The sequence below is a fragment of the Chironomus tepperi genome, unplaced genomic scaffold (assembly GCF_022539635.2).
Source record: "Chironomus tepperi strain 1889 unplaced genomic scaffold, CSIRO-AGI_Ctep_v1 contig_445, whole genome shotgun sequence".
Taxonomy (NCBI): Eukaryota; Metazoa; Arthropoda; class Insecta; order Diptera; family Chironomidae; genus Chironomus; species Chironomus tepperi.
The window spans coordinates 7,370,857-7,385,680 of NW_027226567.1; the positions used below are offsets into that span (position 1 = coordinate 7,370,857).

The 14,824-nt window shown below is 32.2% G+C and overlaps 4 protein-coding genes across 4 annotated transcripts; 2 read left to right on the top strand and 2 right to left on the bottom strand.

Moving 5' to 3' along the window:
- Positions 1-408: 408 nt before the first annotated feature.
- On the top strand, positions 409-3,312 carry eas (ethanolamine kinase 1). Its single transcript, XM_070650284.1, has 4 exons — positions 409-598; positions 902-1,314; positions 1,405-1,863; positions 2,211-3,312. Exons 1-4 carry the CDS (start codon positions 491-493, stop codon positions 2,269-2,271), a joined length of 1,041 nt encoding a protein of 346 aa, XP_070506385.1. The 5' UTR covers positions 409-490; the 3' UTR covers positions 2,272-3,312.
- Positions 3,313-3,320: 8 nt separating this feature from the next.
- Positions 3,321-5,756, bottom strand: Dbct (Dihydrolipoamide branched chain transacylase E2). The gene is made up of 3 exons (XM_070650283.1): positions 5,585-5,756; positions 5,401-5,513; positions 3,321-5,338 (listed from the first exon to the last, which is right to left on the bottom strand). The coding sequence occupies exons 1-3, from the start codon at positions 5,666-5,668 to the stop codon at positions 4,150-4,152; spliced, it is 1,386 nt and encodes a 461-aa protein (XP_070506384.1). The 5' UTR covers positions 5,669-5,756; the 3' UTR covers positions 3,321-4,149.
- Positions 5,757-6,768: 1,012 nt separating this feature from the next.
- ND-75 (NADH dehydrogenase (ubiquinone) 75 kDa subunit) lies at positions 6,769-9,625 on the bottom strand. The gene is made up of 5 exons (XM_070650281.1): positions 9,521-9,625; positions 9,108-9,285; positions 8,004-9,042; positions 7,116-7,948; positions 6,769-7,055 (listed from the first exon to the last, which is right to left on the bottom strand). The coding sequence occupies exons 2-5, from the start codon at positions 9,276-9,278 to the stop codon at positions 6,912-6,914; spliced, it is 2,187 nt and encodes a 728-aa protein (XP_070506382.1). The 5' UTR covers positions 9,279-9,285; positions 9,521-9,625; the 3' UTR covers positions 6,769-6,911.
- Positions 9,626-10,055: 430 nt separating this feature from the next.
- Usp16-45 (ubiquitin specific protease 16/45) lies at positions 10,056-13,808 on the top strand. Its single transcript, XM_070650111.1, has 4 exons — positions 10,056-10,206; positions 10,474-10,816; positions 10,888-12,886; positions 13,112-13,808. Exons 2-4 carry the CDS (start codon positions 10,487-10,489, stop codon positions 13,492-13,494), a joined length of 2,712 nt encoding a protein of 903 aa, XP_070506212.1. The 5' UTR covers positions 10,056-10,206; positions 10,474-10,486; the 3' UTR covers positions 13,495-13,808.
- Positions 13,809-14,824: the final 1,016 nt, after the last annotated feature.

The window sequence follows — 14,824 nt, forward strand, 5'->3', positions numbered from 1 at the left end:
ATATAAAAAATTGAGTAAGGGAGCAATAAAAGTAAAGCGGAATCGACAAATTTCTGTCTAAACTCAATTATTGACAGATTTCCTAAATTATCTCAAAAACCGTTAAAAATATTTTAAACCTTTCCAGAAATTTTGAAAATTTCCAGTCAATTCCATTTTGATCTTCCATATTCCAGTCAAAATATATTTTGAATTTCATAATGTCGTTATTTTTCCAGTTAAATTTGACAAATTGATAAGCAGCTATTCTAGTCACCTTCTAACCTTCTACTGAAAAAAATTACAAGAGAACTGATAAGTCACTTTTCGACCGATTGAGTTTAGTTCCAACATTTTTCGGACACGCGCATGTACAAAATTTTTTTTTTCATGTATTTTTTTTGTTGTTTATAAAAAGAGTCGCAAAGTTTTAATTCTGTTCAGTAATCTGTGAAAGGTGGACTTATAGAGAATAGTGGATAATATTGATAAGCTTTAAGTGTCGTTACTCATGGAAGATCTTGATATAATTGTCGATGAAAATAATTATGAAACAGGAATAAGGAAAATCTTAGAAATCATTCGATCCAATTGGAAATATTCCGATATTAAGTTTAAAGTAAGTGAATCATCGATGATAAAAAATTGAACAGGACGTGGGAGAATATAGATAGAACATTCCACAATTATTTTTGATTGACGTAGATTTATGATCTTATGAATGCAGATAAGAACTTTACATGACGAGATAATAAATCTCTTCTTATGTCTATTAATCAATTATTTTTAATTTAATACAATGTCATAAGCTACGCTTTATTTAATTCCTTACTGCTTATCTACTTACATCCAATTTAATGTTTTTTTATTACTTTTCATGTGTTTCACTTCATTTAATGATTGCGGAACTACATAAAATTAGCTATTCACTGATGGTATTACAAATAAGCTAGTTGGATGCTTCTACAGCGATCCGGAAAGTGATTTTAACGACGTGATCCTAGTAAGAATTTATGGAAATAAAACGGATTTGTTAATTGATCGAAATGCCGAGAAGACCAATATTAAACTTTTACATGGTCACAAGCTAGCACCGCAATTATATGCAACATTCAAGAATGGATTATGCTATGAATATGTGCCAGGCATTACTCCTAATTCAGAAAGTATCTATGATCCCAAGATATGGAGATTAGTCGCAACTCATATGGCTAATATGCACAAACTTCCATTAACCCCGACACAGGCATTAAAAGAACCAATGCTAAAGACAAAGACACTCAAGTTTCTCGATCTTATTCCCGAAAAATTCACCGATCAGACGAAAGATGAAAGGTATAAATAATTGTGCATGACAGAATCAGCAGCACATTCTGTGTGTGTGAATCATTAATAATTTGTATTTTTTATTAACACATGTTTCAGGGTCAAAACAGCGTTTCCATCAGTTACTCGCTTACGAGATGAATTTTATGAATTATACAGTGCACTCGAAAAAACGAATTCTCCCGTTCTATTCTGTCATAATGATTTGCTGCCCGGAAATCTTATTTATACGGAGGAGTTGAATAAAGTGACTTTCATTGATTATGAATATGCTGAGCCAAATCATCAAGCATTTGACATCGGTAATCATTTCGCCGAATTTCCAGGCATCGGATCAGACAATATTATCGACTATACAAAATATCCATCAAGGGAATTTCAGCTTGAATGGCTGAGAGTTTATTTGAAAGAATTCAATGGAACAGCTAAGGTAACTGACGAGGAAGTTGAGACGCTTTATAAACAAGTAAACAAATTTGCACTTGCTTCTCACTTTTTATGGACGTGTTGGAGTCTTATTCAGGCAGAACATTCGACCATTGACTTTGATTTTCTCAGGTGAGATCAAACGTATTTTTGTGATTTAAAAAGAATGCTAACCAAATTCGAATTTTACAAAAACCGTTAAAAATTTGAATTTTACAAAACCGTTAGATAAGACTTTTTGATAAAGGAAATTTGAATATACGAAGGGAATTTGAAATTTGACCTCGTCATGCGATCTAAAGTACCTTGATACTTTTATTATTTCTTGAGACGTTATTAGATTTTATCTTGTTTGAGAAATCTATTTTAAACTTTAATTGCTTGCAATGATTTGTTATTATATAGTTCATTCATTTTTTTGACATTATCTTTATTTAACGATTTTTTGACACTATCTTTTTACGTCCTATTTACTTTAGGTTCGGTGAAATTCGCTACAAAGAATATCTTGCCAAGAAAGATGCCTTCTTGAGTTTATAAATCATAGTACAATCCAATAGCCTAATCGGGTTTCTAATATCAGTTGAATTGTTAAGTTATCGTCGTGTCAACAGCTTTACTTCATTACTTATGTCTCGAGCCATTTAGAAATTATCAACAAGTATTAATTTCTATTATCTAACTTTGAAACAACAGCAATTGACTTTAAAGGTATTAAGTGGTTAGCAAAAGATATCAAGCTCAAACCCCCCTTTGATATCAACAATACTTGGGGAAAGATAATGCGTGGCCGATTAGTGGAATACTTTAAATGCTCAAAATATTAATCACAACGTCAACGACATCGAGGATTTTCAACATTTCAAGAGTCTGGGATTAAAATTGATCAGAAGCAAGACTGAGGACGCGAAAATTGCCTAGCAATAGGCTTAAAAGAAATCCAACAAAAGTTAGATATTGATGGACATTCATAATTGGAAGTGATAGCAAGAAGACATCATACAAGCTTGATATTGATACCAAACATTACATCGCAGCTCAACTAGATTTAAAGCCCACAAATAAATTATTGTATTAATCAGCATCATTTTACATGATGACATCACAAACACAAAAATCAAATCTCAGTCAGATCCTAAGATAATTAAGGAGAACTGGACCAAAAAAAATTGTTAAACCAATTCCAAATACCAAAATTATTATTCTAGTTGTTAATGCCTAATAGCTATGGACAGAGATTTTACGTTTTCACGAAACAAAGTCTGCCGTACTAAATTTAAAATTTTTAATCTAAGACAAGCTGTAGCTGTTTTTGTCCATAGCTGTTAGGTCATGCCATTCCAAAAAAAAAAATTATATTTGCCATTTAAATATTTTATATTTTATCAATTAAAACTTTTTATTTTTGTATTTATCTCCTTTTTGTTTTGGTGCTATAATTTATATGATTATCAATGTTCTTTTAATGTAGTATCCCGTACCTAGTTTAAAAAACTAAAGAATTGATTTATATTTTTTGTGCTTTCTTTATTTTAATCTTCTTTTAATCATTCAACAAACAAACAAAAAAGTTATAAGCAATTTAAATGTCTAATTGTTTCACCATTTTTAATATATTTTGGATGTTGTTTAACAACATTATTTTATTTGTTTTTGTATATTCCATTTGAAAAATAAAAGTTGTAAGTCTTAAAATTACAATTATTATAAAAATATGTTTTTTTACTCTTTAGTCAAGTAATAAATGCATCAAGTTCCCTTATAAATTTGCACTTTGTTTCATTAAATTCTCAGAAAAATATTGTTCAGATTTTGTGTGCGGCGTTATGGCTGGCTACATCCAATTAATTTCAATCTCTATATCCACTAATTTTTGTACTTTATTGCCTAAATTATATTTATAGAATTTTGGATTTTCCACATTATAAATTGAACACATTGCTACATTCCCTAATTGACATAAATTCGTTGAAAATTTTGAATTTAACGGCTTTTGAATATTCAAAATTTATTCCACCAATTGCCATTTTAATTTAAAATTCGACAGTTATTTTTGTTCTAAAATTTAGAACTAATCTACTAAAACATAAATTCGTTTAAAACCCTGTAAATCCTTTTGTAAAACCACATAAATTCCGTTAAACATTACAAATGTTTTCCCATAAAACTATATAAATGCATAAATGTCAGAACCCTTAAAATTCTATTTTGATACATTACAATTTTTTTTTGAAAACCATACAAATTATTTTAAAATTGCTCCAAATAATATCAAGTTTAAAACCAACTACCTAGTTCCAAAAAAACTAACTGTGACTGTCTAAAATTACATAATTCCCACCCAAAAACATCGCACTGGTTGAATCTGACAAAATTTTTCTAAAGAAGACTTTTAGTCTAAAAAAATAAAATGCTTCTCTAATGTCCATCCAACATGAAAAGATTTGGATTCTCAAGATATGAGACTAACAGTGACACAAAGCTTGCCATAGTAACACCATCGATTACACGATGATCACCGGAGAAGCTAACATTCATGATACTAGCTTTAACGACTTCACCATTAGGTCCGAAACGTGGAAGAGTTCTAATTCTACCCATAGCACCAATACAAACCTGTGGCGACATAATGACTGGAGTCAAAACAGTTCCACCGAAGTTGCCAATGTTACTTAATGTAAATGTTCCGTGTGAGAAATCTTCAGGTGTTAAATGACCCTTTAAACCCTTTTCGTGCAACTTATTTAAATCTTGAGCAATCTCCATAATGGATTTATGATGAACATCCTTAATATTTGGCACAACTAATCCCATTGCAGTATGCATGGCAACAGAAATATTATGATATGGCTTATAAATGATTGATTCGTGTTCAATGTCGATTGAGCTATTAAGAATAGGATATTTATGTAAACTGATACTTGCAGCCTTAATGAAGAACGGCATGTATGATAATTTGATTCCACGAGCTAATGCTTGATGTTTACAATCATTACGAACTTGAATCAATTTAGTCATGTCAATGTCTTCGCTGTACATGAAATGAGGAATTTTCAAAGCTTCAGTCATTGATTTGAACATAACTTTTGGCACACCCTTCAATGGTACAACTTTGTGCTCTAAAGGAGAAGCAACAGTACGATGAGTTAATGGTGGTGGAATCAAAAATTCATCAATTGGCGTTTCTTTAAGAGTTGGATGTGGTTTTTGTGTTCCTTTTGGAATTAAATTCAAATATTCGAGTAAATCTCCTTTCAAGATTCTTCCATGCTTGCCAGTTCCATGAACTTTAGCTAAGTCAATGTTATTATCCTTAGCAATTTTCCTAACACTTGGAGTCGTCAAAATTTTACGTCCTTTAATCACTTCAGAATCGCTATCAGACGAATAAGCCGATGATTCTGAATCACTTTCCTCGGACAATTTATCATCATCCTCAACTTCAAAATCGACAAGTGGCTTGCCAACAAGTGCAATATCATCAATTGAATAATATAATTTATTGACTTTTCCATCATAACGAGAAGTGATTGTTACAGACGCTTTATCAGATTGTACCTCGCAAATATTATCAAATTGATTTACTACTTGTCCTTCTTCTACAAACCTGTTAATGTATAGAAAGTAAGTTCACTTGTTGCATTACAATGCAAAAATTTCACTACTTACCATTCTTTAACCGTAACTTCATGAATTCCTTCACCAATATCGCTTAAATTAAATGTAACTAACTTCTCTAATGCGAGGGTCGTCTGGATATTCCTCTTAATCAAGTTGCCAGTCTAGTAAAAATAATTAAAATCATGCGCTAGAGTGACGTCAAAATATTATCAGAATAAATTTTTCCACTTACCAAATTCGAATTGATTTTTGATGCAAATACAAATGGATTCTTACGAAGGAGATTTAGGCAGTGATTACGAAACAATTGGGCCATTTTAAAACAAGGAAAATAGTCAACAAAAATATAGATAAAAATAATTAAAATAACAAAAACCAATCCGTGTCAACTAAATCTGACGATCACCGGCCGACACAATCTGACAGTCGTTAATATGGTCATGTCTGAAATTAGATTCTGTTTGCCGTACATTTTTTTTATTTTAAGCTCAAAACTAATTTTAAAACAACTACAGCTCATGGCACACTCAGATGTTGACTTTTACATCAATGTCACATGACTGTCACACAACAATTCAATCAAACATAATTGCAATAATCTGTTATCAAACAGTCAAAAGACACATGAAATTTTTGTGTTGCTCGGGATCCTTATCAATTCCATTACTAACTGCTATTGATTGATTAGGAACCAGCAGAATTGTTCACAATGCATCTAAAATAAGTTTCTAGTATCTAAAATCAGCTGTTATACGGTATTAACTGAATTAATTAAGATTATTTAATATCATGTCCATGAGAAAAATTTGCATCAATTGATTCAAATTAATTTTGACCGTTAAAACATTTGTTGATTTATGAAGTTTACGCGTCAAGCAGGTTACACTGATTTTCTTCTCGAAAAGTTTTACTTCTGGAAAACTTAAGATTTATTAAGTTTCTAGCTGATTAAAGCTAATCTTAAACATTAATCTAAATCCATCAAGTGCATTATTAAGCAAAATATCACAAAACAATCAAAATCAAGCAATGGGAAACTCAGTTCAAGCATCAACAAAAGATCCAGTAATGGTTACCGATAAAAAGGAGACAGGCGAGAAACCAAAGTGCAAAGCATGTTGTGCATGTCCAGAAACCAAAAAAGTTCGTGATGAATGGTAAGGATAATATAATCATAATGAGTTTGGAAAGTTATTAATCTATGTCATTTAATTACAGTATTATGAAATACGGAGAAGAGAATTGCAGCGACTTAATAGAAAAGCATAAACAATGTATGAGGGACATGGGCTTTAAAATATAAATTATCATCCCTAATGAGTGCTTAAGGTTATTAAATAATTTATTTTTATGTATATAGAATTCCCTGACCTTGAAATATGTAGGAACTAATGAAATAATAAAAAGTTTGAAATCTAAAATTTTTTAAATCTTTTATTTAATTTAATTTTTTGAATCATTCATGATTATCTCTCAAAAGTTAGTTCTTCCGAGAGTAGTTTACAGCTTATATTTGTTTTATATGACAAAACTCGTTTTCTAAATACATAAAAATTTCTTTATGCTGTTGCCTGAGCTTTCTTGACAGCTTGCACGCATTTAGCCATTGTTGGTGATGCTCTTGAGATGGAATCTGTCATAAAGAAGTCAACGAGTGTTTTCTGTTTGACATCTATTTCTCCTTGCAATGATGTAGCTTGTGACTGAAACAAAATGAAATTATTTATTAATGACTCATTAAAATCCCATAAAGCTTAACTTACTTTTGCAAGCTGTGCAGCCTGTGCATAGAAATTGTTTTCTTCTAAACGTCCATAACGAACAAGGTGAGGTGCAACATCTTCTAATCTGTCTCTAATTTCGTCCAAATTATCATAAGGTAATGAAGTTCCAATTACTTCCGATAATGCTCTAATGATCTTCCAGTCTTCACGTGCCATTCCTGGTGGAGTGATTGCAACTAATGTTTGTTGTGCACGACCTTCAGTATTTACATACGTTGCTTGTTTTTCAGTATAAGCTGCGCCTGGCAAGATTGCGTGAGCAAGTGGTGCTCCATTGTCACCATGATGTCCCAAATAAACGACGAAGCAATCTTTTGGAATATTATCTTTATTCATAGCACCACCATCAGCACCGAGGAGGAACAAGACTTTTGGACCAGCTGCAATAATTTCTTCAACACCAGCTTTATATCCAATATCAAGTGCGGCAACTTGAGATGCATTTGTTTGAAGGACATTCCATACTTTCCAGTCCTTATCTTCTGGTTTCAATTGGCTGGCAAATGAATGAAGTCCAGCTAAGAATGCCTTACCATCATTACGTGAAAGGGCATTAGCACCGACAATAATCAATGGACGCTTAGCTGACTTTAAGCGTTGAGCGAATGGATGATTTCCATTAGCAATTTCTTGAACAATTGATGCGCTGTTTCCTAAATGTTCATAACGATAAGAAAGATCAACTTTTGGTCCAATCAATGCAATATCTTGTTCCTTGTGAACATAGCCTTTACGTAAGCGTGTATTTAACAATGGAGCCTCATAGCGTGGATTTGTTCCAACCAAGAGTACTAAATCAGCATCCTCGCATGCTGTAAAAGAATACAGTCAATTTAAAAATCTAAAGAACAAGAGTAATCAACTTACCAGCAATAGATGAATTGAGTAAGTAGTTAGATCTGAAATCTGTTCCAGAGGTACCGTCAGCTGTTGGGAACTTCTGTTCAGTGCACAACAATTCTGAACCTAAGCGATTGAGTAAGTCTTTAACAGCAACGAGTTGTTCAGTATCAACTAAACTTCCAGCAACAGCAGCTACTTTATCTCCAGCATTTTGAACTGCTTGAGCAACACCAATAAGTGCTGTTTCCCATTCAACAGCTTCCAATTCACCATTTGGTTTTCTAAGCATTGGAGTAATCAATCGTTGACGTTTAAGTCCATCGCATGCAAATCGTGACTTATCTGAAAGCCATTCTTCATTGATATCCTCATTTTCACGTGGAAGAATTCTCAAGACTTCTCCAGTTCTTGTACTGACAACAATGTTGCTTCCTAAAGCATCGAGAACATCGATACTGTCAATCTTTCTGACTTCCCATGGACGAGCAGAGAAACTGTATGGTTTGTTAGTAAGAGCACCAACTGGACATAAATCAATAACATTTCCAGAAAGCTCTGTAAGGAACAATTTCTCAACATATGTGCCAACTTGCATTTCATTTCCACGTCCAGTTGTTCCAAAATCATCAACACCAGCAATTTCTGATGCAAAACGGATGCAACGTGTGCAGTGAATGCAACGAGTCATAATTGTCTTAACTAATGGACCAATGTCCTTATCTTCAACGGCACGCTTTCCAGCATGATCAATATCAGTAAAACGTGAACGGTCTGATCCAAATACCATAGCTTGATCTTGTAAATCGCATTCACCACCTTGATCACAAATTGGACAATCTAATGGATGATTGGCTAATAAAAATTCCATAACACCTTCGCGGGCTTTACGTGTCATTTCTGAATTTGTCTTAATTCTCCATCCTTTCATTACGGGCATTGCACAAGCGGCGACTGGTTTAGGACTCTTTTCTACTTCTACTAAGCACATACGGCAATTTCCAGCAACTGCCAATCGTTCGTGATAACAAAATCGTGGAATTTCAACACCGATTTGTGCTGCAGCCTAATAATCATAATAAGAGACTTTAGTAGACCATGATTCAGTTAATGACAAATGAATGAATTTACCTGTAAGACTGTTGTGCCTGGTAAAACCATAACAGGCTGATCATCGATGAAAACTTCGACTTTTTCTGGTGCTTTTGCCGGAGTATTTGACTGTAAACGAGCTGATGTTGTGGCCAAAACTCTCGATGAATGTGTCAAGCATATTGCCCGAGTTAGTGGAACACGGAGCATGATGGAACTGCCAATTTAATTAAAAATAGAAGATATAATTTTGGAAACGTAATTTCGGCAAACAGAAAATGATGAAGGAAGAAAAAAGTTATTATCTAACACACAAAATAATTCTTATCCACTTTATGCTATTTATATTAAAGATTGCTAATTATAAAGCAGATATTTCTAAAGTTAAATTAACAATAATTCTTATGAAATGTGCTAATATCTAATTTAAATCGATTTAATTGTGTAAAAACCTTAAATTTTTATTTCAGCCAAAAAAATTACAATTTTTTCGAGGAAGAAAAAACAAAGTTTTCGCGTCAATTTATGGGCTCTTTTCGTATATTGAGTGGTCGATTTTATTTGACGTATTCAACTTTTACTTATGCTGCCAGTTTTGATTAGCTAAATTATACAAAATTTTATTTTGTTAGCGTATTTTTAAAGTTTGAATTCCAAGATCAAATGTTGATTCTTTGTCAATGATGTACAGATCATTTTCAAAAATTTTCAATATCTTGATGTTTATTAGTTAAATTAATAGCAGATAATATTATATTTGGTATTTAAAATATATAAGAAGCATTATTCTTTACCATAAGTCCTGAGAAAGCTGTTTAAATGAAATCTTTTGCAATGATAAAATTTTTAGTACAAAAGAGTAATTTTTTCATCGACTACTTTTCCGTTGTTCTCAAAAGTTTAGTTCAAAATTGTTTAAAAATTTTATAAAAAATTGTTTGGATCGTCTTTAAGTCATTACAAGTGTCAATAAATATTTCTGGACGTAAATAAGTGATTTAGCCCCACTGTGTCACATTTTGCGTCATTCTTTTGTCTCAATTTATGAAATTTTACAATTTTTGTGAGAATTTTATTAATTCTTAAGATTTTCTGCAATGCGAGTGATTAAAGTAGTCGTGAAATAGTTAAATTAACTGTAAGTATCATAAATAGCTAGTTGATCAATTAATAATTCAATGATAAGCTTCGAAATTTACAAAAAATGCACTTTTTTTCTTTCAACGTGAATAAATGAAGATCTTGAACTAATTAAATTAATTAGCAATTTCAGTAAAATTTATGTCCAGCATTTTCATTGTTTATGCAAAATTTTCATTATTAGTAAAAAGTAAATTCTATATATAGCACAAACTAGACATTTATAGAGGTTAAATGATTAATCAAGAAAATTTGATATTTGCAGCGTATTAGTAGACATGGTTAAGACAACATCCAAGGAGAATAATGATGGATCGTCGACAGATTCAGGCGATGAACGTGATAGAAATGATGAGAATACAAAAGTAACAGTCAAATGTCCACATCTTCTCAAGTCTGTTGACTTCACAAAAGTCAAAAAATACATAAAACAAAACGGTTTCAGTGCCAATTGCTCTGAATGTGAAAAGCAAAAGGATACACCAATAACTAGTAGCGAAGACGCTGAGGATGGATATGAATATGATCGATCGCTGTGGATGTGCTTAAGATGCGGAATGCAATTTTGTGGACGAACTGTCAATAAACATGCAATAGCTCATTATGAAGTAAGTATTGCCCTACTTTATTATTACTTTTAAATTAATAAACATACTTTATTATTATTATAAAATTGTAGAAAGCTCACAGTGATATGCACGCGCTGACAGTTAATACGACAACATTTATGATTTGGTGTTATAATTGTGACGAAGAACTCCAAGAAGATTGCCACAAGAAATTGTTGGAATGTGTATCATATATAAGAAAGGAATCATTAAAGCCACCACCAATGGATGTATATGATGTGGAAAGTAAGATTCAAATTGGAATGCAAACATTAGTTCCTTTGTTGTCAAATATTAACAGCTCAGAGACCGACAAAAAAGAGATTCCTGAGCCATCTATGTCTGTTTCTTACAATCTAACGCTTCCGTCACAACGAAAGACAAATCAAGATAATACTGAAAATACCAGCACTGTTATGTTGCCTCGCGTACGCGGATTAAGTAATCTAGGCAATACATGTTTCTTTAATGCCGTCACTCAAAATTTAGCTCAAACACCGTTCTTGCTTGAGATTCTAACTGATGCCATTGAGTCACGAGAAAATTTTGAACTTCCTGGTGGTGAATTAGAAGTTTCAAAAGATGAGAAAATTCAGTTGAAACCAATTAAAGGTGAACTTGGCGAAGCTGGATTAATTACTAAGGCCTTATATACAACAGTTGATCAACTACAACGATCTGGGGGAGTTTTTACGCCTCGAGAATTACTTTCACAATTTACAACAAAGTGGCCACAATTTGGCGGCGGAGATCAACATGATTCTCATGAGGCACTACGTCATTTACTCGAAAGTGTACGTCACGAAGATTTACGACGCTTTCAGTCTGTTATTTTAAGAGAATTGGGCTATAATAGTAAAGTCGATCCAAAACATGTACGCGATGAGGATAAACAAAAGATTAAATATTTTGGCAAGAAGGCTGAAGAGCGAATCTTAGTTCCCGAGCCATTATTTAGAGGATATATGGTGTCGACATTAACATGTCAGGATTGTAATCATATCTCACCGCGTCAAGAATATTTTCTTGATATTTCGTTGCCTGTAACTGTTGACAAACCACAGCCACCGACTAGAAGAAAAACATCTCCGGAACCAGTCACTAATCCGCCAACAATAAGCAGCGGTCCATCAAAATCGCAATTGAAACGTGAAAAGCGTGCAGAACGAAAGTCTAAAAGAAATCAAAAGAATCAAAATCGTAAAATTTTCTCAAATGCATTTGGTGATCAAGTCGAATTAAAGCCATTGGCAGGTGAAGGAGATGCAAAAGTAAAAGATGATGATGATTTATCGTCAGCCTCATCACCATTAAGTTCAGACGCTGATGTCGAAGACAATTTAACAGATGAAAAGCAATCGAATAAGAAAATTGTTTGTGATGCAAATGGAAATCAATGTACGGAGACTGTCTTATCACCGCAGAATCCTGAGAAGCCAGATGACATGCCTGAAAATCCATTTAAGAGTGAAGTTAACAATATTGTATGTGAAGCGAGCATTAGTAGTTCCGGTATAGCCAATTTAAATTCGCAAATATCGAAAATTAAAGTTGAAGATAGTGAAATAATTGATGATGCTGAACGTGAAAAAGCTATAAAAGCACAACAACAAAAGTGTCAACAGAAGCAACGTGAAAGATTAATTTCACATATTGATTGGAGTAATACTTTATCACCACGTTTACAATGTCCAGAAGGTGAACTTTCCCTTCAATCATGTCTCAACAATTTTACGTCTGTCGAATTAATGACTGGAAGTAATAAAGTTGGTTGCGAAGCATGCACGGAACGAATAAATGGCAAGAAAGGAAAGACAGTTTATACAAATGCCACAAAACAATTCTTGATTTCGAGTCCCCCAGCTGTTCTCATTTTGCATTTGAAACGTTTTCAAGTTGGTATGCGTGGAATGTTTAGGAAGATTCCAAAGCATGTCTCATTTCCTCTCGTACTCGATATCGCGCCGTTTTGTGCATCAAAAGTTAAACTATTGCATCATGTTAAACGTCATCAGAAGAAGGTCTTGTATTCACTTTACGGAATTGTTGAGCATTCCGGCGGAATGTTTGGTAAGATTTAATTTATTTGAATTTTTAATTTCAAGATCAAGCCAACGGATTTTCTAATTTTGAATTTTATTTGATCTTAGAATTTGAATTTTAGAAAACCGTTATTTCAAGATCAAATTTATTTGAAATGACTACTAGTTATTATTGATTCCTCACGTTTCTTGCAATAAAGTCGTTAATAATAACTTATGATTCATAATAAAATATTTTTTCTCATAAATCTAGGTGGTCATTATGTTGCTTATGTGAAAGTTCGTCCAAAAATAACAAAAGATGATCCACGCTGGAAGTTCTTGGCGCAAGGTACGAAAACCGAATTAGATCAATTGGACGAGCAAAAGTTTATATTAGAAAAACAAACGGAAAAGGTCAAGAAACGACAAATGTCTATGACTAAAGATAGTGACGATTCTTTCTCAAATACATCATCATCATCTCAATCAGATGAAGAGGAAGAGAATGCAGTTGGTGGTTCTGATGAGCCCGAAACGGAGAAGCCATTGCCCGGAAAATGGTATTACGTTAGTGACAGTCATGTTCGCGAAGCGTCTGAAAGTGATGTGCTAGGTGCGCAAGCTTATTTGCTCTTTTACGAGAGAATTTTCTAAATACCCTTACTTTTTTGTCTTGATTGCGTCTTTCCACGTATAATCCAAGATATACATTGTTGCGTTTCTAACTAGATAGCGAATTCTCTTGTTAAACAATTTTTTTAATTGATTATTATACAGATATTAATTATTATTATATCAAATGAATGGATGCTTTTTTTCTTTTTAATGGATATAGTTTATTTGTAGCTTTTGTTTAATCAAAAAAGAAAAGCATAAAGAACCTACCTTTTTTCTGCTATAAATTAAATGTCACTTTAATGTCCTTTTTGAAGCTTTTTATGTACTTTTTTTTCATTGCATAATTTTCATCAATTGAATTTATAACAACAATTTTTTCTGAAATAAATATAGAGGAAGAACAATTTCAAATCAAGTTAAATAAATATCAAAGCATTGATTCTTGTGGAAATTATTTATTTTTTTCAGGTATATGTGTTAATGTGTCAGATATATATAGACTTTCGCACAATTTTTTGGCAACAGTTTTTATGAAAAATTTCATACTTTTCAGAAAAGTAAGCAGCTATACAGCACAAATTTTACTACAGCATGTTTGATTTAAATTAAAATCATCAAGCGACAATGCTAAATGCGTTGTAGATCACAATGCAACATTCAATGTTGCTCTCATGTTGTGCGACATGTAAGTTTACCTTAAACATCAAAAACACGTGTTTTTTATGTGCGGTTGTAAAACTTAAATACGTTGTGCCAGTGCTTTATGATTAATTTCTCTTCGGATTAATTCCGCTCAATATAAATTGGTTCCTAGGAACATAAAACTGCTTGTGACTTTTATTGAGATATAAAATTATTCTAGAAATCTGACTTCTGTGAATAAATTACTAAAGTAAAAAAGTTAGACTGCTTATTTTTTCAACACTTATTTTTTTATTGGGAGCTTTTGAGTTAGATTCTCATTTTATACACATTTTTTACTTTTTTGCAAAAATTAAAAACATTCAATATCTTTCAACACCGCATTAAATTCATTTTAATACTTTTTCAGTATATTTTGTTTAGTTCCAAGAAAAAAATTTAATTTAATTTATTTAAGGACATGACGATAAAGCTTCTTATCATATGAAATACAAAATGCAATAAAATCAGTTTCTTTTTTTCACCAAAACTTTTTTTTTGTTAATTCAATAAATAGAGACAGATAAATTTCGTATTTACGAAATTTCCGCGAATTGTTGCGAAAATTTGCATTTTTTGGCGATAAATGCGAAATTTACAAAATTTTAAACAAATGCGAAATTCCGAAATTTTTTGAAATTTTAGCGGAAATTTTTAATGAATATTAAATTTTAAAGTAAATTAA

What these genes read in the sequence shown, in the direction of transcription:
- eas (XM_070650284.1), top strand. Translation starts at nt 491, where the DNA reads ATGGAAGATCTTGATATAATTGTCGATGAAAATAATTATGAAACAGGA. An exon ending in ATTCCGATATTAAGTTTAAA is followed by an intron (nt 599 to 901) that starts GTAAGTGAATCA and finishes ACATAAAATTAG; the next exon opens with CTATTCACTGATGGTATTAC. An exon ending in GATCAGACGAAAGATGAAAG is followed by an intron (nt 1,315 to 1,404) that starts GTATAAATAATT and finishes CACATGTTTCAG; the next exon opens with GGTCAAAACAGCGTTTCCAT.
- Dbct (XM_070650283.1), bottom strand. Translation starts at nt 5,668, where the DNA reads ATGGCCCAATTGTTTCGTAATCACTGCCTAAATCTCCTTCGTAAGAAT. An exon ending in CAAAAATCAATTCGAATTTG is followed by an intron (nt 5,514 to 5,584) that starts GTAAGTGGAAAA and finishes TATTTTTACTAG; the next exon opens with ACTGGCAACTTGATTAAGAG. An exon ending in GAAGTTACGGTTAAAGAATG is followed by an intron (nt 5,339 to 5,400) that starts GTAAGTAGTGAA and finishes ATACATTAACAG; the next exon opens with GTTTGTAGAAGAAGGACAAG.
- ND-75 (XM_070650281.1), bottom strand. Translation starts at nt 9,278, where the DNA reads ATGCTCCGTGTTCCACTAACTCGGGCAATATGCTTGACACATTCATCG. An exon ending in ACTCAATTCATCTATTGCTG is followed by an intron (nt 7,949 to 8,003) that starts GTAAGTTGATTA and finishes ATTCTTTTACAG; the next exon opens with CATGCGAGGATGCTGATTTA. An exon ending in AGGCTGCACAGCTTGCAAAA is followed by an intron (nt 7,056 to 7,115) that starts GTAAGTTAAGCT and finishes ATTTTGTTTCAG; the next exon opens with TCACAAGCTACATCATTGCA.
- Usp16-45 (XM_070650111.1), top strand. Translation starts at nt 10,487, where the DNA reads ATGGTTAAGACAACATCCAAGGAGAATAATGATGGATCGTCGACAGAT. An exon ending in ATGCAATAGCTCATTATGAA is followed by an intron (nt 10,817 to 10,887) that starts GTAAGTATTGCC and finishes ATAAAATTGTAG; the next exon opens with AAAGCTCACAGTGATATGCA. An exon ending in GCATTCCGGCGGAATGTTTG is followed by an intron (nt 12,887 to 13,111) that starts GTAAGATTTAAT and finishes TCATAAATCTAG; the next exon opens with GTGGTCATTATGTTGCTTAT.